The sequence below is a fragment of the Asparagus officinalis genome, chromosome 3, assembly GCF_001876935.1.
Source record: "Asparagus officinalis chromosome 3, Aspof.V1, whole genome shotgun sequence".
Lineage (NCBI taxonomy): Eukaryota > Viridiplantae > Streptophyta > Magnoliopsida > Asparagales > Asparagaceae > Asparagus > Asparagus officinalis.
In genome coordinates, this window is record NC_033796.1 from 997,994 (window position 1) to 1,018,778 (window position 20,785).

At 37.6% G+C, this 20,785-nt stretch overlaps 3 protein-coding genes across 5 annotated transcripts; 2 read left to right on the forward strand and 1 right to left on the reverse strand.

Moving 5' to 3' along the window:
• Nucleotides 1–4,255, forward strand: LOC109832577 (probable arabinosyltransferase ARAD1). The gene is made up of 2 exons (XM_020399925.1): nt 1–1,536; nt 3,475–4,255. Exons 1-2 carry the CDS (start codon nt 610–612, stop codon nt 3,979–3,981), a joined length of 1,434 nt encoding a protein of 477 aa, XP_020255514.1. The 5' UTR covers nt 1–609; the 3' UTR covers nt 3,982–4,255.
• On the reverse strand, nt 4,982–6,186 carry LOC109832008. Its single transcript, XM_020399463.1, has one exon. It carries the CDS (start codon nt 5,677–5,679, stop codon nt 5,341–5,343), a length of 339 nt encoding a protein of 112 aa, XP_020255052.1. The 5' UTR covers nt 5,680–6,186; the 3' UTR covers nt 4,982–5,340.
• On the forward strand, nt 13,976–20,778 carry LOC109832578 (probable methyltransferase PMT2). Of its 3 annotated transcripts, none has more exons than XM_020399927.1 (8): nt 13,976–14,055; nt 14,224–14,282; nt 15,181–15,832; nt 16,248–16,458; nt 16,573–16,867; nt 18,067–18,456; nt 18,774–18,851; nt 20,432–20,778. In XM_020399927.1, exons 3-8 carry the CDS (start codon nt 15,188–15,190, stop codon nt 20,661–20,663), a joined length of 1,851 nt encoding a protein of 616 aa, XP_020255516.1. In that variant the 5' UTR covers nt 13,976–14,055; nt 14,224–14,282; nt 15,181–15,187; the 3' UTR covers nt 20,664–20,778. The 3 variants fall into 3 exon arrangements, with proteins under 3 accessions (XP_020255516.1, XP_020255517.1, XP_020255515.1); XM_020399928.1 differs by having other exon boundaries at nt 13,977–14,055; nt 14,224–14,287; XM_020399926.1 differs by lacking the exon at nt 13,976–14,055 and having other exon boundaries at nt 14,062–14,282.

The following is a 20,785-nucleotide window of genomic DNA, read 5'->3' on the forward strand; positions in this document are numbered from 1 at the left end:
CAGTGAGATTAAACCGCATAATTATTCACCTTTGGTAAAGTTCCTTTTTTTTTGTTGTTGTGGGATGATCATCAGATTCCACCACTCGATTGGCATCGCAAACCAACCCCTCATCATACCGAAATCACCTCAAAAATTTCTCTTCTTTTTTTGCTGCCCCTCAAATCTTCCTGTTTATATATCGACACTTTCAGATAATAATTCGATCGTTTGACAAATTGTTGAGGGAGAGCCCACCCCACCTTGATTGCGGGTATTTTAATTACTATTCCTTATTCCTCTATTTGACTTCTAATGGAAAAAAGAATTTTAGAACAATTGAGTTGAAACCCAACTCGGTTGTCAAATTCTTTCAATCTTCTTGTTCTTTAACGTGCAGCTCTTGTTGGGTCTGCTCCAGAAGTTAACGGATGCTCTTGGTTTGAGGAAAATCAGCCCTTGGTATGGTTCTTTACCTTCACGAATTTGTTCTCGTGCTTGGAGCTGATAAGGGTTTTGGGTTTTTTTATTTTTTTATTTTTGGGGAAAGAGACTGGAGCTCTATAGGTTTAAGTCTAGTTGTTTTTGATCGGGATAATTTGTTTGATCGCGAGCTGAGTAGAATTCCCCATGTCTGAGAGAAAGATGCAGCCCTTCTCGTTCTTTGAGACCAGGAGGCTACTCTTCTGTGTAGTCTCCTTCTCAGTCTTCCTCCTCTTCTTCTCTTGCTTCACTCTTCTCAAGTCCAGCAACAGTAACTCACTCATACCTGATTCAGTTCTCTTGCTCATGCTCCCCAATAACACGCTAGCCTCAAATGCCAGGCGTATCGATAGAAAACACCCTCCTACAACAGCCCCTCAAGGTGTTCGAGGAAATTCCGGCGCTCAAAGAGAGAAGACAACTTGTGATGTAAGTGAGGCCGGACTCAAGGTTTATATGTACGACTTGCCTCCTGAATTCCATTTTGGGTTGCTGGATTGGAAAGGGACGAGAAGGAACCAGATATGGCCGGATGTTGGTAATTTGGATGGGATTCCAAGGTACCCTGGTGGGCTAAATGTTCAGCACAGTGTAGAGTATTGGTTGACGTTGGATCTCCTTGCTTCGAATGCTCCTAGCATAGTGAGGCCTTGCACCACAATTAGAGTGAACGACTCGAGGGAAGCTGATGTGTTCTTCGTGCCGTTCTTCTCATCAGTGAGCTATAATCGACATTCTAAGCTTCGCGGTAGAGAGAAGATTAGCAGAAACAATTTCTTGCAGGATAAATTGGTGAAGTTCTTGGTTAAGCGAGAGGAGTGGAAGAGATGGGGAGGAAAGGATCATATCATTCTAGCGCATCACCCGAATAGTATGCTGGAGGCTAGGAATAAGTTGGGGTCTGCTATGTTCTTGCTTGCAGATTTCGGGAGATACCCAGTTGAGATCGCGAACATAAAGAAGGATATTGTGGCCCCTTATGTTCACGTAGTCAACTCCGTTGGAAAGGATTCCGCCCCCTTTGAAGACCGCCCTACATTGGTTTATTTCCAAGGAGCCATCGTTAGGAAGGATGTAAGTTGCCTTGAAAAGGACTTGCTTGTTTATTTCATCTGTTATGATTCTCATATTTGTGTAGATTAGTATTCTTCTGTTGAATAGAACATAGAATCATCCATTAGGTTTAGGCATTTGAATGAGGTGATACTCTGGTGGTCTACAATTTAAGAAATTAGGAACAATCACCTTTTGATATCTCATACTGCTAAGCACTAGCACTGGTTCGTTTTTGTTATTAGTACCAATAATTTGGAAAAGTTGCATGCTTCCAATGACTGTTTATATTAAAGTTATTATGTATCATACATCGACCAACGAATAGGTATTACAATCAAATTAACAAGTGAGTTTTAATGAAGCATGTTTAATTCGAAACATTGCTGCTTACATGGCCAAACTACCTAAATTTTGCAACCAAAAGAAACACTGCCCCAGTTTATCCATGCTAATGACATATCATCAGGAAAATGCCTCTTTACTTATCGATTTCGGTATAAGTTACTCAGTGTTGTGGGTATCTGCTAACTCAGATGGAAATGTGGTATATTCTTAGGGTTGGTAAACTGTATCCGTATCCGAGGAAATATCCGTAACGGTATCCGTTAGGATACAGATATAGTTACTCAAATCTATAACCGAGGATATGGTTACAAATATGGTTTTGTAGTGAAATATCTGTATCCGTATCCGAAATGTCCGAATGCACATTAGTCATATTCTTACGATAGTTTCGATTCTTAAATTATGGATTTGTGGTTAATTTTGATAATCAAGATGTCTAATCTTGATAGTTTCGATTCTTAAATTATGGATTTGTGGTTAATTTTGATAATCAAGATGTCTAATCTTAGCTTTTTAGCTATAATGAACATATTAAGGAGATTTGTGGTTAATTTTGATAATCAAGATGTCTAATCTTAGCTTTTTAGCTATAATGAACATATTAAGGACCTCTTTCGAATCACATGAACTATGTTTTTCTCAATATTATCTAGTTTTCTCATATTCGTTTTGTATCCGCATGCTTACATGGCCAAACTACCTAAATTTTGCAACCAAAAGAAACACTGCCCCATTTTATCCATGCTAATGACATATCGTCAGGAAAATGCCTCTTAACTTATCGATATCGGTATAAGTTACTACTCAGTGTTGTGGGTATCTGCTAACTCAGATGGAAATGTGGTGTATTCTCCGTTCAGTTAATTGTAAAAATAAGTGAAACTGTGGTCAATTTTATTCTTTTTTTTTTTGTAATTGCTTCCTAATGAGATAACACATGTAATTAAGAAAAAAATACAACGTCATGTACGAAGAATACCAAAGTCAATGTGAAATGTTATTTTTGAGAACAAAAGGATATAACTGTGCAGAAACTACTGCAAGAAAAATAAATAAAGCCCACAAGTCTGGCATTGAGCTTCGAGCAACAAACAAATTCTGAGAGCTTGATATGAAGCACTAGGAATCCAATTAGGTTTTATTATCTCCATTTGACATTTGATTTAGCTAATTTGTATTTCTCTGTAAAAGGAAGAATACTCATTTCATGGCCTATGGACAAGGGTCTTTAGTAAATGAATTGATGATCTGTTAATTAAATTGATCAACTAGAAGTAGTCAATAAATTTAGTTTCCTATATCGATGTAAACTAATAAGGATGATTTTTTTTCCCCACTAAATTTTGGAGAAACAAGCTGTAATTGTTTAGATGTTATTGCTTTGATCGATTCATCATATGTAAATTGTTGATAAACATAAAATGAGTAAAGTATAGCAGTTATTTGCAATAAACAGAAATGAGTAAAGTATAGCAGTCTTTTGCAACCAATACTACAATTCTCGCACTAAGTTGTCACTCTGGTTGCTTCCTTTGCATACACCTAAAACTGTACTAATTGGCCTTACTGCACATATGTTTATTCAACTTACTTTGCCTCATTGATATGTAGGGTGGCATGATTCGTCAGGAGCTCTATCAACTTCTCAAAGATGAAAAGGATGTACATTTCACTTATGGAAGTGCACGGGGAGGTGGAATCAAACAAGCAGGACAAGGAATGGCTTCATCAAAATTTTGCCTCAATATAGCAGGAGATACTCCATCTTCAAACCGTCTCTTCGATGCTATTGTGAGCCACTGTGTGCCTGTTATTATAAGCGATGACATTGAACTCCCATTCGAGGATATCTTAGATTATTCAGAGTTTTCGGTATTTGTCCGTGCTTCTGATTCTGTCAAGAAGGGATTTCTAGTGAAGCTACTGAGGGGAATTGACCGTGATGAATGGATAAAGATGTGGAAGAGATTGCAGCAAATTGCTCATCATTTCGAGTATCAGTATCCATCAACAGAGGGGGATGCAGTGCAAATGATTTGGCAAGCAGTTGCGCGCAAATTATCTCCTCTTCGATTGAAACTTAACAAAGAGAGGAGATATTCTCACGATCACGACTAGAAGAGATATTTTCATGTACATTGATGTATCATTTACTTGTAGGAGTACCCATGGAATGTAGAAGAATTTTCTTTATAGGCTTCCATTTATAGTAATAGCTGATGAATTTTGGCATATTACAGAAAATCGTGTTTAAGTGATATAGATATCAAGGATCTGTGCCTCTGTGAAAGTTTGAGAACATGAGGTTGAAGTTTCTAAGTGGTTCCAGATGCAAGATTTTTTGAATCAAGGACATAATAGCAAATAATGGAATTTCAAATTGTATGTAGCATATGCTTGTTAAAATATCAAAGTTAGACACGGTTTTGTCATGAAAATAAACTACTGCAATGATAATAAATATGCGGCGGCTGGGTGGGACTGCTAAAAAAACGGCAACCTCTATGATTAAAAAATCCAGGTATGATAATATTGTTTTTCTTCTTCTAACTACTGATATTTAATGCTCTTCTCTTTTTTTTTCTTCTTCTTTTTTTTTTAAAGTGCGGAACGTCAATTTATGAAAAGGAGCCTAAGGGCGCGTTTGGTTTCAAAAGAAGTTTGATGAAAGCCTGACAAAAACTGTACAAAAGCTACTGTTTTTGTCAGCTTTTAACCAAAAACGCCCCTTAAAATGGCGTTTTTGGTTGAAATTCTGACAATTTGTCAGGCTTTCACAAGCATTTTTTTGAAACCAAACGGACCCTAAATGTAATTTCTTCCTCTGCATCTTCTCTGAAATGACAATGATCTTCAGCGTTTGAGAAGGCAAATCAAGCATCTAGTCCTATGTAATTTTGTGAAGTCGATCGGTATCATTTACTTTTACCGGCATTAAACAAGGTGGACAAAGGAAAAACTAAAATCCAGGAACAATATTCTAAATAATCTTGGAACGCATCTTTGTTTAAACTAAGCTATAAGAAAGGAAGCCATCAGAGGAACTCATCACATATGATAAAGAGATAATAATTAAGAACATGAAAAAGGAGAGAGAGGGAAAAAAAAAAGAAAAAGAAAAACAAAATACAATATCACTATAACTTGCACATATGTATAAAATTTTCCACCTGAGGCATAAAAAAAGAACAAACTAATCGTTGTAATCTCTCTTCCATGACCCTCTCTGCGCCATTTTGATCTGAATCTAAATAGCAAATCAGAGAAAGTTGTCTCAGAGTTCCTCCATAATCAACCTTCCCTTTGAAACCTCTGTACAAATTTCCTCTATAACAAAAACTCCCCCCCAAGTAATGAAACAAGAAGATGGTCACCAACCCAAATGAAGAAAACCAACTATATATCTCAAAGCAATACAACCAGCTTGTACCCCCCTCAAAATATTCTGAAACTTAAAAAAGCATTTGCGGCTCGCCATCAACACCTGTTATGGATCGGATCAGACCCTCTCCGGACTCGTCTCTTGCTCGTCCCATTTAGATCGAACGACGAAGGAGAAGGCGCTTCCGATCCCTTCTTCGCGTCGAAGCCGACAACATCAGCTTCCTTAGCATCACGAGGCTCCTCAGCTGCACCTCTCCTCAGAGCAAGGTCCAAGTTTCTAAGGCCGAGGGCTTTGTAAGGAGCAAGAGCTATAGAAACGAGCAGGAGCAGCACTAGAAGCCTGCAAGCGGCACGAGAGCTACCCATATTGCTTTTCTTTGTCTCTCGAACTGATGATCTGGTGGCGATCCTCCCCTTCACACAATGCCACATTGTGAGTAGATATAGGCTTATATGTGGGTGGGGGGGAAAAAAATACTTGGGTCTTAATTAAAAGGTAATAAAAGAAAAGGCGAGGGATATAAGATTTTAGATTCACTTGCAATCATATACGGATGCAGAGCCCGAGAGAGGGGTTTAAGGCTGTTTTAGAAGGTTCTCACAGGTAATGAATAAAGATGGTATGTAGATTATTTAGAAACACGAAATCTTTGGGAAGCCAAGTATCTTTCTATAGGTTCCTTGTCTCCCAAATCCCTCCCCCTCGCCAAGTAAAGAGAGAGAGAGAGAGAGTTTGATGTTTGGGGAATAGTACCCAACAAAAACACAACAACTTGCTTTTTCCGCTTCCATGAGATCTCATCTTATTACCCACCCAACTTTAGAAAATTCCTGCTTTGGAACTCAAGGAGCACTCCATTCTATAAATTTAAATAAATAAATAAAAAACAGAGAGAGAGAGAGAGAGGGAGAGCGCTTGGTTTCTTGTGCTAAATCAAGTTTCTTTATGCTTTTCTTTGGCCATTCTTTGGACCCATAACAAGCTTTCCTATTCCCTCATCCATTATAATTCCCCTTTCTCTTTAATCTTCTTCTTTATCCATGTAAGAATCATCTCCTCTTTATTTTCTACTTTAATTCTATTTTCTTTTGTTATTTTTTATAAGTTTTATACGCGTTGCCACATGCAGCTTGGGGGGGATTTCGTAAAGCACAAGTTGTTTGAAGCCAAGATTGGACTGGTCTTTGGTCCAAGCTAAGGCAAAATTCCAACTCAGATTTGCCACCGATGGGCAGTTATTATTCTTATTAAATTTTTTTTTTTTCTTTCTACTTTTTTACTTTGATTTAAAGCAAAAGAGAAACAGTGGATGTTTGTTGCTTTCCAATAATTGATTCCTATAACGATCCATAGGCCAGGGGAGTTATCCTTGTACGTAGTAACACAAGAGATATATACTTTGGCCCCGTTTGGTAATGGGTTAAGGAAGAGGAATTAAAAAGAATGATTAATGTACTTAGCTCATTCAATGACTAAATTATTAACCCGTTAAATAAGTTTTATTTTAGTCATTGTGATCAGTTTTAGTGTTTCGGAATAACAATGATCTTGACTATTTTCTTTATAATTAGAAGGGTTAACTCTTAATCCTTCTAAATAGAAGTATTAGTAAACCCCTTATTTTGAGGGGTTAACTCATTTTAATCACTCTAGAGGGGTTAGCTTAACACCCTTCTATATTTTTTATGTTTAGCAAATTATGGAGGGCTAACTCACTTTAACCCTTGTATAAATTTTTTGTGTTTGGCGGGTTAAGAAGGGGTTAAGTCTCCTTAACCTCTCACTTAACCCTTTGTCAAACGGTACCTTTGAGTATTTCGTTCCATGAACCTAAAACCTTTACTGGCAATTAACGACAATCCAATAACATGACTGGATTCTCAATCCAGAAATTGCTTGCATATGATCAAGAAAGACACTCATTAATTAATTCCCTGTCATCCATTGATTTTTATACTACTTATTTTATAGAGCTCATTACATTAGTTATAAAAGATCACTACGTACTCTATTGCTTATTCGATCTTACTTTAATAATTACAGGTTGCTCATGTATGCGAGATAACAACATGTTAAAAAAGAGCAGTAACTAATTAATGCAAAATATTTTGATGATGTGATGATTCGTCTTCTTTTCTTTTCTTCATGAGATCATTTGCTTTCAGCTAAAAATCCCAATGCGCATGCAATTATGGACATATTTGGCTTTGCTTTAGAATGTTCTCTCGTGAATCTCTTTAAAGCATCTACTCAATGAGTACGGCTACTTTCCTTTTTCTAGAGCAAAGTACTCAAGCTAGATACTATTTCCTCATGCATGTTTAAGGTGTGTACAAGGCCCGGGAACGAATTCACCGCGCTTATGGAGTGTGAGAGTCCACGGTATTTGCAGTTAATCAGCATACACGTACGTACATTTGATTTCAGACGGTAATTAATGCAAACAACTGGCTTTGGTGTTTGAATTAGGGTAAACTGTAGAGTATCGTCGTCGTTGATGTTTGGTTCAGAAGCATGCTCAATCAGTTTATGTTCTTCTCTCACAGTGCACCACCAAGAACACAAAGGGGAGCCCACTGATCTTCGGCTTAAATCACTCACAAAGAGGAAAGAGATCGCACAAAGGGGTGAGAGCACAGAGCTCACATGAGCACAAAGCTCACATAAGAGAGGAGAGGATTGCACACAACAGAGGAGCTCAAAGCTCAAGATCTCGTCATTATCTCTTCTTCCTTCTCTCCTCGAGCTACTACCAACCCTTGACTTATATAGAGAAGGGGGCAGCCGACACGGTAGAGAGGCTAAGGTTTCGAATGGTAGGAGCCGTCCTACAGGGATGGGAGATGGGACTCCAAGCGGCGGCTATCAGAACACGAAGAATTGGAAGGGATTGAGTACCATCGGGTAGGGAGAGAGGAATAGAGGGGGCTAGGGAAAATGTAGTGGGGAACTGGGCTTTTAGGTAACAGGCCATCAATAGGCCTTTGGGCCAACTAATATCAACATAAACTTATAACAACCATAAACGCATGTGCTTATAATTGGTAGACAGAGTAGCTTGCACTCAGAGTAATTGACAATTGACAACAATTATTATTTTTTTGGGTGGGGGTGGGGTGGTGGGGGGGCTCCCTATTGCATAATGAGTTGGCCATGCCAACTCATTATGCAATAGGGAGGGGACACATCACCTGTCCCTTCCCTTGATCCCATATTTGGGTCCTTAAATCATTTTCCTTTCATAAAACAAAACTAATTATAAGTATTTTTTTCCCCTTATGTATAGAGTATCCTTGTAAGTTCAATTCACTAGCTTTAATCCCCGCCACATACCCCATGGAGGTGACTCGAACCCTAGCTGGCTCGTGGTAACATCCCCCGCCTTGGGCGGCCACCAGTGGGTTAAAAACTTATAAGTAGATCTATTTACTATGAAGAAAAAAAGAAGATATTAAACATATTATTTTCTTAAAAAAATAAAAAATAAAATAAAATAAAAAGGAGATATGTACGTGCTAGGAATTGAACCTAACAGTATAATGTTTGCTTTTCCTGCATGTTAATGGATCAGAGTGAATAAAGGGCTAATGACAACACAATGGGAAGCAAAAGTTAGAAAAATATGGCAAGAGCAAAAGAGACGTACGTAAAAAAAAACTGGCAATTTGAAATTTTACGGGAATCCTCTCCACTACAAAAAAATAGTGGAGAGATCACTGCTTTTAATCTCAATCGTTGATTATTTAGTATGCGGTTATGATACAATCTAAATCTAACATTTACCATACCCCCGTGTATTGCACTCATTCCTAATTTATACTAAAAGAAAAAATCACAACCCATTAATTAGATAATCAATGGCCGTGATTACGTAGTGGTCCCTCCACCGTTTTTTTTATAGTGGAGAGGATCCGAATCCAATTTTACGTGGCAAACATCTTTACTTTTTCAAAGAAATATGGAAGTTCACAGTCCAGAGGCTTGTTTCCTCCGTAACAATTCGAAATCTGAGAGTCGTAAACAGTGAAGTACGACGACAACAACAAACAATTAAGCTGCATCCATAAACAGCTTAGTATTGTACTTTAATTTCTGCTATCAATCATATTGTATCATTGCTCCAATAAATTATCTGGCATTCAAATAATCAAACAATAAACAGCCAAGCTCAGAAGATCGGTCGGATACTAATACAGTATCGATCATGCATTCACCTCAGAAATCTCAGATTCTGATTGTTCTGCTTCTCATGTTGCAATTATCCACCTGTGATCGATACCAATATTTAAGCTAGGCAAGGATTTAACCGAGAAAATCTTGTTGGGGTTTTGAGTGTATTTCAAAATTGGGAGTTATCTTTAGTCCTACATAGGAAAATAAGAAAGAGTTTAGAGCGTTTAAATATGTTATTTTTTCCCTTAGTATGTTCAATGGACCTAGGAATAGAGGGGCCCTCGCGCGCATACAAGCCTAATGAAAAAAAAAATGTAACCGGTTCCAAAAAATCTTAATTTGCATGTGTGCTTGTGCATTCTCGATCACACCGGGAGAAGTTTCCTTTCATCTTGAAAACTTATTTTCAGTTTCATACTAATAATCCTAGTTAATTTTCCAACAAATCTTTCAAAAATGCCCATAAGAACTGGGCAAATATGGATGTGTAATAACCAGTGACTCAAAACCAGTGTAAATGCTTTTTTTTTCTTTTTTGGAAAACAGCACAAGTTATTAGAAATTGTATTCTTTGCAGAAAGAAATAGAAAGCTAGAATTAGCTTTTTTTTTTTTTTTTGCAGGGAAAGAATTGAAACATAATTAAACAAACTTGTCTATTAAACAAGGAATTATAACTGTCTGTGTAAGTATTATTGTGTTTATGCCAATCATATTCACGCTGAAATCAAGTACTTCGGCTTGTATTATTTTATATTTTCCACGTACGAGGTCGCATTACACAGCAAGCAAATTACGCCGTTTCCCGGAAAGCCCAATGTTACTCACTGGGTTTTATACACTTGGCCCGGCAAGTAAACAGCCCATTATGCCTCACATTTAAAGGCCCATTATAACACAGATGCAGCTCACACGCTTTTTACTGGCCTTATATTTTAATCTGTTTTGCCACACGTATTAATCTTTTGTATGGTTAATTGCGGCTAGACCCAATGTACCCAGCCCCATGGCGGCGAAACCCCCAGTAGTTCCGCTGGTGTGGATAGACTCCCGCTACTATTTGCTAAATTGCGGATTAACCGCAAAATGAACTATTGTTGACTCTTTTAGGAGAACCAATTAGCAATTTGGAGGCTATCTACACTAATATAACTATATAGGGTCTATTCACCTCTATAAAATCTTTTTTTACTCTTTTATAAGAGCCTAAAACTAATTCAATAAATAAGTCTGTCCATACAATTAGAGCTATCGGAATCTATCCGCAATTTGGTGATACAGTAGCAAGCTATTTGCAATTAATCCTAAGATATATCTTAACTAGCAAAAAGTGATATATCATGATATTTTGAAGGGTAAATATTAGACGTAGATTTGGGCGATCATCACATAATCCTCATAACTTTGAAAATATTAGACCCCCCCCCCCCCCCCCCCCCAAAAAAAAAAAAGAAAACCTTAGGGTTTTCAAAGGCTTATTAAAAAAACACCAACTAACTTTAAGATTTTGTTAAAAAACACCAACTAACCTTAGGGTCGGGCTGATTTCGCTCATCCTGGGTCTGGAGTTAGACCCAGCTCAGTCCGTGACCCCGCGTATGTCACGAGCCAGGTCAGACCCTGCCCACTATGGACCTGGTCAGTGTTGGCCTTTTTGTTTTAATGATGTTTAACAAACAATTTACTATTAATATTGTTTGTCTAGTGTTTGTGTTTTTGTATTTATTCTAAGCAAACAACACGTTGGAGGATGGATGAAATCGAGCATTCACGATCATATCCAATAGAGGATAGCAGAATAGTGGAGTGAAGCAATGTAATTCATGTTGAAGATCCAAATTCAAGCTTCATCAGCAAAGTGTACCAAGTTGAGCTCATTGAAGACCTTCATCAAGCTTGGGTATAGTTTATAGTATTTATAGTATAGGTTTATACTTGTGTGTTAATACTTCAAGCCCATATTAATCACACACACGTATTTGTTAATTTTATCAAAATATAGGTGTTTTTGTGAAAATATTGGTTTAGACTTTAATATCACTTTATACATATTTTATTAAGTCTATAAAATTATTTTGTAAAGTTTTAAAACATGGTTTAGCTAAAATGTCAAAAACAAGTGTTGTTCATTTTCATGTTTTGGACTATTTTAAAAAATAATGAGATTTCTCAAATGGGAGGTGATTTTTAAAAACCGGTTTTTGTAACATGTGTATTATCATGTCTATAATTATTTCCCAAAGTTTCATAGTTTTTAGAATTTGTTTGCTATTTTTAAAAGCAGTTTAAAAATTAGATTTACTATTTTAATCAGGCTGATACAGTGTTATCAGTCGACTGATGAATGTGTTCAGTCGACTGAAAAAATCACCTGGAATAACAAAAAGTTTCTGTTTTGTTTTAGTCGACTGACCAGTCAACTGATGAGGTCATCAGTCGACTAATAAGGTCCGTCAGTCGACTGATGAGCTGGAAAACGCCTCTAACTGTCAACTCATCAGTCGACTGATGAAAGCCGTTAGTCGAATGATGCTGTAACGGCTAGTTTTTTCCAGCCTGTTCCAGTTTTGGGTTTTTTTTAATCTTTTTTGCTTTGATTTTCTTGTGTCTTGGGGTCTCTATAAATACCCCTCATACCCCAGACCAAAAATGACTAAGAGAATGTTTTAAATAAGTTTTACAATGGTTTAAGTTTTGTTTAAAAATGTTTAAAGTTTGTGAAGAAATTTTCTCAAGAGCTAGAATAGATCATCATTTGGTGTTTGAACTTCGACTCATCTCTCTCTCTCTCTCTCTCTCTCTCTCTCTCTCTCTCTATTCATTGAAGAAGTTTTCTAAACTCAAACTTTAGCTTTACATTTATATACTTGTTTGATTATCATTGTTTTAAGCTAGATTTCATATTTGAGTTTAGTATTGATTTCACTCATTGTCTACACACACCTACTTGAGCTTAAGTATTTTCATACATAGTATTATTGGGGTTGTGAGAGTTGTAACAATTGAGTGTGAGCCTACATAGAGTTCTCATCCATTGTAGAGAACAAATTTGTTGTATTTGTGCTTAATTTATGAGATCACTTTGTAATACACTTGTACACCGAGAGACAGTGTATGGTGAGAGATGGGGTCGTCCCAAGAGGAATGAGGTAGGTGGTAATACCTAGAGAGAGGTTGTAATTCCTAACACTTGAGGGAGACACGGGCTAGAGATTAACACTTAGAGGGTGTAAGTGGGATTGTAAGAGTGTGAGATTGTAAAGTTTTCGGTGAACTAGAAAACTGAGTGTGAGGTGTAAACATTATTCGGATGAGCGTAGAAAACCCGGTTGTGATAGTGGAGATCTCCTCGAGTTGACGAGCGAAGACGTAGGTCGTGGGGACCGAACTCCGTGATCATATCTTGTGTTTGAGTTTGGCTTGACGCACTTATATTTTTGTTCATCTTTATTGCTATTCTCTCATTGTTTATTTCATCCACTATATTGTTTATATTTTGTTTACCCTTGTGATATTTGTATATCCTTGCATATATATCTTGTTGCATATCATATTTGCTAGGATATTTATTAATTAGTTTAAATTGGCATTTAAATTGGATTAGATTAGCATAAACTTTATTCACCCCCCTCTAGGGTTCTTCCTAGTGGCATAGGGTGCTTTCAGCCGGATCATGACCCATGCTGGGGTGAGCCGGGTTAGCTCGCGGGTCGTCCCCGCCCGCGCGCAACCCTAATGTGATGGGAAGGGTTATTCCGATATTATCCTACTTTGAAACAGCATAAGCTTCAAAGTAATGTCATACGAATCCGTAAAGAATTTTCCTCTTCAAAATATCATAGATTTGTCACAAAACTAGTGTGCACCCCGTGCAAAGCACGTCCTTCATTTTTTTTTATTTTCGCTACAATAATTCTGTATTTAAATACAGTTTTTGTAAGTACTACAATAATATTTTTAAATGCTACAAAATCTCGTCTGAGCTACAGTAATAATACTACAGTAATGTTTTTAAACGCTACAGTTCCCGCCTGTGCTACAGTAATTCATGTATCATGAAAAGTTAAGCCTAGATCCTCCTGCCTGTCTACGGAAACAAATGCTACAAATATTTTACTATAGCATTACTGTAGGAAAAATTCCCTAAGAACCCAAAATATGGGACCAACATGGGGACATGTGAGGTATCCCCCTCCTATTGTATGATCACTAGCTCATTATACAATGAAATAGGAGGGGGACACCTCACATGTCCCACTGTTGAACCCATATTTTAGATCCCTATAGCAAAACTCTTACTATAGTATGGATAATGAATACTGGACGCTCCCGTTGTTAGGGGGGATAGATATCTCAAAATTTAACGAGCCCCAACCCTACATAGGGACCCACCCACATGAAGACAGCCCATCCTAATATTTCGACTTTTGGGACCCATGCTCATCAAAACCAACACTGTATGGTGGGGTCAGGCTAAACCCCACCCCCACCCAATCCCTCCCTCACCAGAGTGGGACCCACACCACGCGCTAGCGGAGATCGCGGTGACCTGGACCGTCCCCCTTCGCAGCCCTTGATCATCATCCTCACTTCAACAAAAAGCTGTAATCGTGTCCTTTTTTAGTGCGCGGTTTGGTACATGAATTAATTTTAGCAGTTATCGTAATTGATCTTTTATTACATTCTCTACTTCCACCCTATGTTTTACTGTTGTTACACGAATTATTTTTTTTTCTTTCTCATCATCATTGCCTGATATAAAATCAGCGGGGAGTAATGACAGCGTATATTAATTTCCAACAGTGATTCTTCCACTCTCTCAAATCTGAATCTGCAGCTGCCTCCTCTGATCAAAGATCTAGGTAAGGTCTCTCCTCCTCCTCCTCCTCCTCCTCCTCCTCCTCTGGGTCTTGCAAAGTTTAGATCTTGGTTCGTTCTCTCTTCTAAAGATTAGATTTTGTTAACATTATAGATTTGGTTGTTTTGCTGTCGACCCTTTTTGGATAAGCAGATAGATGGGTTCTTCTCAAATTTAGATCTTTATTTGTTATTTAGATTGTGGGATGAAATGTTAACAACGGATCGCGTTTATTGGCTTTTTCTTTTCTTGTAGAAGATACTTTATTATCAAGTCATGTCTTTTATTGGGTTTGCTGTTCGAGCGTTAGTACATTCTAGGGGAGGGGATTTAGATTTCTTAATGTTGGCTTAGCGTAAACCACATGTTATTTCCCGCGATTAACTTGGGAGCTGAATATAAAAGTGATATTACTCCACTTAGCAAGTAGATTGTTTCTTCTTTAAGCATTTGACTGATCATTATGCATCACTAATAATTCTCTAGAGAAAAAAAAATAATGCATCACTAATGTCAGATGTTAGTAGATTTGTGTTGTTTTACCTCCAACCAGTTGATTCAATCACGGATCCATTGTTAGTTTTTGGGAGTGCTTAAAAAAAAAAAAAATCTAAAGGCATGTTTTTATTAAGATAGAGCTTTCTATGAAAAAAAAAACTATTCTTTGTTTTCTTAGACGTAAGGTTTGAAGAATCCTTTTCTTTATAGTGCTAATTTATTTCAATATCTGAGCATGTTACATTCAGAGTGATGATTGCATCCTTTTCTTGATAGTGGTACTTTATTTCAATATCTGAGTATGTTACATTCAGAGTGATGATGCTTTTTTTAGTTGTTTTCTACAATTAAAATATATATTCAATTGATCCCTTCTGAGGTTATTTAAACTTAATGTACTTCAGGCACATAATGGCTGTGAAAGGAAACCCGGGGGATAACAGAACACGAAGCTCTGTATCAATTATCATCGTGGTCGGTTTGTGTTGCTTTTTCTATTTACTTGGCGCTTGGCAGAGGAGTGGATTTGGAAAGGGAGACAGCATAGCAGTACAGGTCAATAAGCAAACTGATTGTACTCTCTTGCCTAATCTTAACTTTGAGACACACCACAATAAAGAAAACATTCCTACTGACCTCTCTGATTCAAGTGTCCGGACTTTCAAGCCTTGTGATGACAAATATAATGACTATACTCCTTGCCAAGATCAAAGACGGGCAATGACCTTTCCTAGAGACAACATGATCTATAGAGAGAGGCATTGTCCTCCAGATGAAGAAAAATTATACTGTCTTATTCCGGCACCTAAAGGGTGGGTTAATCCATTTCCATGGCCAAAGAGCCGTGATTTTGTTCCTTTTGCAAATGCTCCATATAAAAGCTTGACGGTTGAAAAGGCTGTTCAAAATTGGGTTCAATATGAAGGAAATGTGTTCAGGTTTCCTGGTGGAGGAACACAGTTTCCTCAGGGAGCGGATAAGTATATTGATCAACTGGCATCTGTCATCCCAATTGATAATGGCACAGTTAGGACTGCACTCGATACCGGTTGTGGGGTATGTCGAATCTTTCTTTTGCAACTAATTTATTTATCTACCCCGTCTGTTATATTTATGCTGAGCCAATTTTATTTTGTAGTGGAATATTTTCCGATCCATTTCTATTTTATTGTTTGTTGCTAAGGACTAGGAATCTTTTTCCTTGGTTTTGTTATCATCATATTGGCATATGCATAATTCTGGGACTTTTTGGTAGAATATGATAACTTGTTTACGTGTACTTGCATTTTTTTATCTAATTTTTCCTTGAAGCATTTGTTTGTCACTTTTCTTATTCTTGGTTTCTGTTGTGATCGGATAATTTGTGACTCATTGCATCACATTTTTCTATTACACGTGCCAAGCTTGTGAATCTGGATACACTTTTGTAAGTTGTTGCATTTACGCCTGCTGAATATTAGAATCCTTCCAGGTTGCTAGTTTGGGTGCATATCTATTGAAAAAGAATGTGATAGCGATGTCATTTGCTCCAAAGGACAATCATGAGGCGCAGGTGCAGTTTGCGCTGGAAAGAGGCGTCCCTGCTGTTATTGGAGTTCTTGGATCCATACAGCTTCCATATCCGTCTAGGGCTTTTGATATGGCTCACTGTTCAAGGTGCTTGATTCCATGGGGAGCAAACGGTTAGCATACTAATAAACATACTTGACTCTTATTAATCAAATCATGAGCACATTTCACTTTAAGAGCGACGAGTTCAAACTTTATCCAATTTTCGTGTTCATTCTCCTTTTCAGAAGGAAAGTACTTGATGGAGGTTGATCGGGTCCTCAGGCCTGGTGGTTTTTGGGTACTTTCTGGTCCCCCAATTAACTGGAAGAATAACTACCAGGCATGGCAACGTACGAAGGAGGACCTTGAGGAAGAACAGAAGAAGATAGAAGAAGTAGCAGAACTTCTTTGCTGGGAGAAGTTCTCTGAGAAGGGTGAAATTGCTGTCTGGAGAAAGAGAATCAATGCTGATTCCTGTCCCGGGAGGCAAGATGAGCCCCGCGTTAAAATTTGTGAATCGGGAAATGCTGATGATGTGTGGTAAATGCTATGACTTGTGTCTACTGTTTTTGTTAAATGTTAATGACGAAAGACTAAATTTTTATCATGCTTAGCGGTAAGCAACTAATATGTGTAGTGAGTTTAGGTTACTATGATAAATTTTTTATAAAGGAATTGGTTCTTTGGCCTTTTTCTACCTCCCATTAATTTTATACCTGCTGCAAATCATGTTATTGTAACTCAAATTTGCAAGAATTGAGAGATTTGCTTCTTGGCTGTAAGGAAACATGAATTTCGTGAGCTTAATGCTCATGGGAAAATTAGAAACAATAATCTTCCTATTACCGATTTAGGTTGGCCTCTTGCACAATGTCTACTCTCAGTGGCGTAGCTAGGATTATTTTTTGCCCTGGGCGAAAAATAAATGTGGTCTACGAGTATGTTGTGAGGGAGAGGAGGGAGGCGCTATGTTGTGAGGGAGAGGAGGGAGGCGTGGGAGAGGGAGGAGGGCTGGGGATTGTTGAGATGGAGGTCCTGGAAGTGGGAGAGGGAGGAGGGCTGGGGATTGTTGAGATGGAGGTCCTGGAAGAGGAGGGAGAGGAGGTTGGATTTGTGGGAGAGGGAGGTGAAGTGGCGGGAGAGGAGGGGAAGCGAGGGGAGGAGGGAGAGGTTGTGGGAGAGGCGGAGTTTCTTGCCCTGCGCAGCCGCCCAAGGCAAGCAAGCTTTGGCTACGCCCCTGTCTACTCTTGATTAGTTTGCTTGGAGCTATGTCACTCAAACATAATGGAACTCAAACGATTAGACAAATATTTGGATCCACTAGATGTCAAAATACAAAAGATATGAGAACATTGTCAATCTCGGATGTAAATTAACACTTTATCTATAGATTACTCTTAAGAGAAAAGGAATAGTTGTCCTCCCACTTTTTTATCCATTGGAATCATACATTGATAAGTAGGATTTATTTAGCCCACCTGGAAATCTTCGGAATAAAGGCTTTCTTAGGATACAATTTTGAGCACGAGAGTGTTCAATCTTATTTATCTTGTTATTTTTCTTACCATTCTTAAATAGAAATACAGACTATTTTAGCTATTTCAATCATATCTGTTTCTTTTTCCCTTTATAGGGATTTTTTTTGGAGAATAAAGGATGGGATATCATTGATACTCCATCCTCTCTCTTTTCCCTTTTATAGTTGCATCTGTGATTTCATCCTTTCCCTATGATACTAGGTACAAGAAGATGGAAGCATGTGTAACTCCTTATCCTGAGGTTAACAATCCCGAAGAGGTTGCTGGAGGAGCTATAAAAACATTTCCTGAGAGGTTAAATGATGTTCCTCCAAGAATATCTTCTGACTCTGTACCTGGCTTTTCGGTGGAAAAATATCATGAGGACAATAACTTGTGGAAGAAGCATGTCAAAGCTTACAAAGGTGTCAATAAGTTACTCGACTCAGGGAGATATCGTAATATAATGGATATGAATGCAGGATTGGGCAGTTTTGCCGCAGCAATTGAATCTCCGAAATTATGGGTGATGAACGTTGTGCCTACTATTGCTGAGAAATCTACGCTTGGTGTGGTGTATGAGCGGGGATTAATTGGCATATATCATGATTGGTATGTATCCTCTTCTTAATATTTAGGTGTTTCCATATTGTTCTTTTATTTCAATTATTTGCTATATTTACAATTATTAACTGGTACAGAGAATATAGGAATCTGTTGAAATATATGGACATATTTACTTAATTAAATATCTAGGTGTGACTGACTTGAAATTAGTTCTATTTAAAATTAAATAATACATAATACAATGCTCTGACAGAAATTGTTCATTGATAGGCTTTAAACAGAAAAGACACTATTCTTTACCGAAATCAAATAACACATTCTTTTTAAAAACTGATTTACATGCCGTTGCTCTTCTTTGTCAGGTGTGAAGCTTTCTCCACATACCCAAGGACATACGACCTCATCCATGCTAATGGTGTTTTCAGCCTTTACAAGAATAAGTAAGTCGATGGTGGCTTTTACTTTTGTCTTAATACCAGTATGAAACATGCGTAGTGGAATTGTTCACAAAAGAGAAATATTTAAGGAATAGTTATCTTTTAGTAAGCGAAAGGTAATATTTAAGGAATACTTTTATCTTAGCCTTTTAGTTTGTCATCCTTGTCCTTTTTCAATACAAAATGCAACTAAGAAGCTAGACGATCTGAGGCAAACTAAATAAAAGAAGATATAAATGCAATAGCTGGTCACGTTGAAAATCCTCCCTCATTGTTGGTTTCATGTTTATCTGCATTTAACGCCAAACTATGATTTATTAGGGGTTAGTTTAGAGAAATAGATAAATCCATGATAATTTGATGTTAAAAGAATATAATAATCATAAATGTCGATTCATTTTCATTATTTGTTGACTGCTCCATGAATCCTATTTCTTATTCCTTACTTGATTTGGCGTGGGAGGAAAGAAAAAAAAAGAAAAGAAAAGAAGGTTATACCTTGCATCTCCTCAGTCTTATTTGTGTTGTTTCCTTCGATTTCATTGCCCCTTTACTTGGCCATTACATGGAGCATGAGGTGAGGATAAGTGAAAGGGAACGAACAATGTAATTATATTAATGGGAGGACTTGGACAATTATGTGTATGTTAGTATCGGCCTTTGAGAGGAACCATGCCTGATTCAAATGTTGTCACTTATGGACTATGCCATAGTGTACAGGAAATTAGTACTTTTAAGGGTTGGAATCTCCAATTGGCTAGTAGTAGGTTTCATGGTACACCTAGCTTGCCAAATATTGCTTTGCACATGAGTTTGTTACTTATGCACCCATGCTGAGATCAGGTTAATAATTAGTGTCATTTATGACCGGCAACATTCAAAAGGTTAGAATTTGCAATTGCTCTTCTGTGGGGATCCCCAATTTAAAGTTGTGAATCTTAAGTCTCCAATTTTAGGAGAAATGCTCTCTTGGTCAAAACCTTTTCATTGTAAAATTGTGCACCTTAAGGATTCCTTTTTAAGGGAAAGGCTTTCTTGGTCAAACGGTCTTGATTGTTGTGTACATCTGGCCATCTATTAAAAGATTTGTATTTATAAATCACATGTATTTATCAAATACGCAATGCAAATCAGTTATCTTACGGAATGATGTAGGTGGGTTGGATAGTTTGCATAGGGTAGATGCTCATCACCATCAGCATTATCATCATATAGGCCTTTTACCTTCAAAATGGGCCTGGCTATAGCAATTTTGCTACCTGATGCCGAACCAACTTCAACTTTTTCTCACGTGTAATGTGTGTGTGTGTGTTTGTGTGTGTGTGTTTGTGTATACATACGTGCACAAACACATACATACATACATATATATGCACTCGTACTGTTTCTTAGGTAGGTAAATTTCACAGAACTACCCTGAAATTGATGCTTTACACAAAACTGCCATAAACCTTTTTCATTTGGGGGAAAAAACCACCATGAACTTTTGTTCTGATATGGGATGAGAGATTGTTTTATCTTGAGATATGTATCACATATTATCATATTATTATTTTCTCGTAATACTTGTCCGTTTGGAGCAGATGCAAAATGGAAGACATCCTGTTGGAGATGGATCGAATCCTGCGACCAGAAGGTGCAGTGATATTGAGAGACTCGGTCGACGTTCTCATAAAGGTTAAGAAGCTCGCCGCTGGCATGAGATGGAATATGAAAATGGCTGATCATGAGGACGGTCCTTTTGTGACCGAGAAGGTATTATATGTGGTGAAGCAATATTGGGTTGGCGGCACAAACAAAACTGCTGAAGGATGAAGGAAACTTTTTGGCTAATCATTTGAAGAAGCAGTTGCACATTTTTAACCCCACGCGAGGCATGGAGCTTATTTTTGGTCAGAAATTTGGGTTATTTTGGCGGTTTTTTTGTTCTTTTTGGT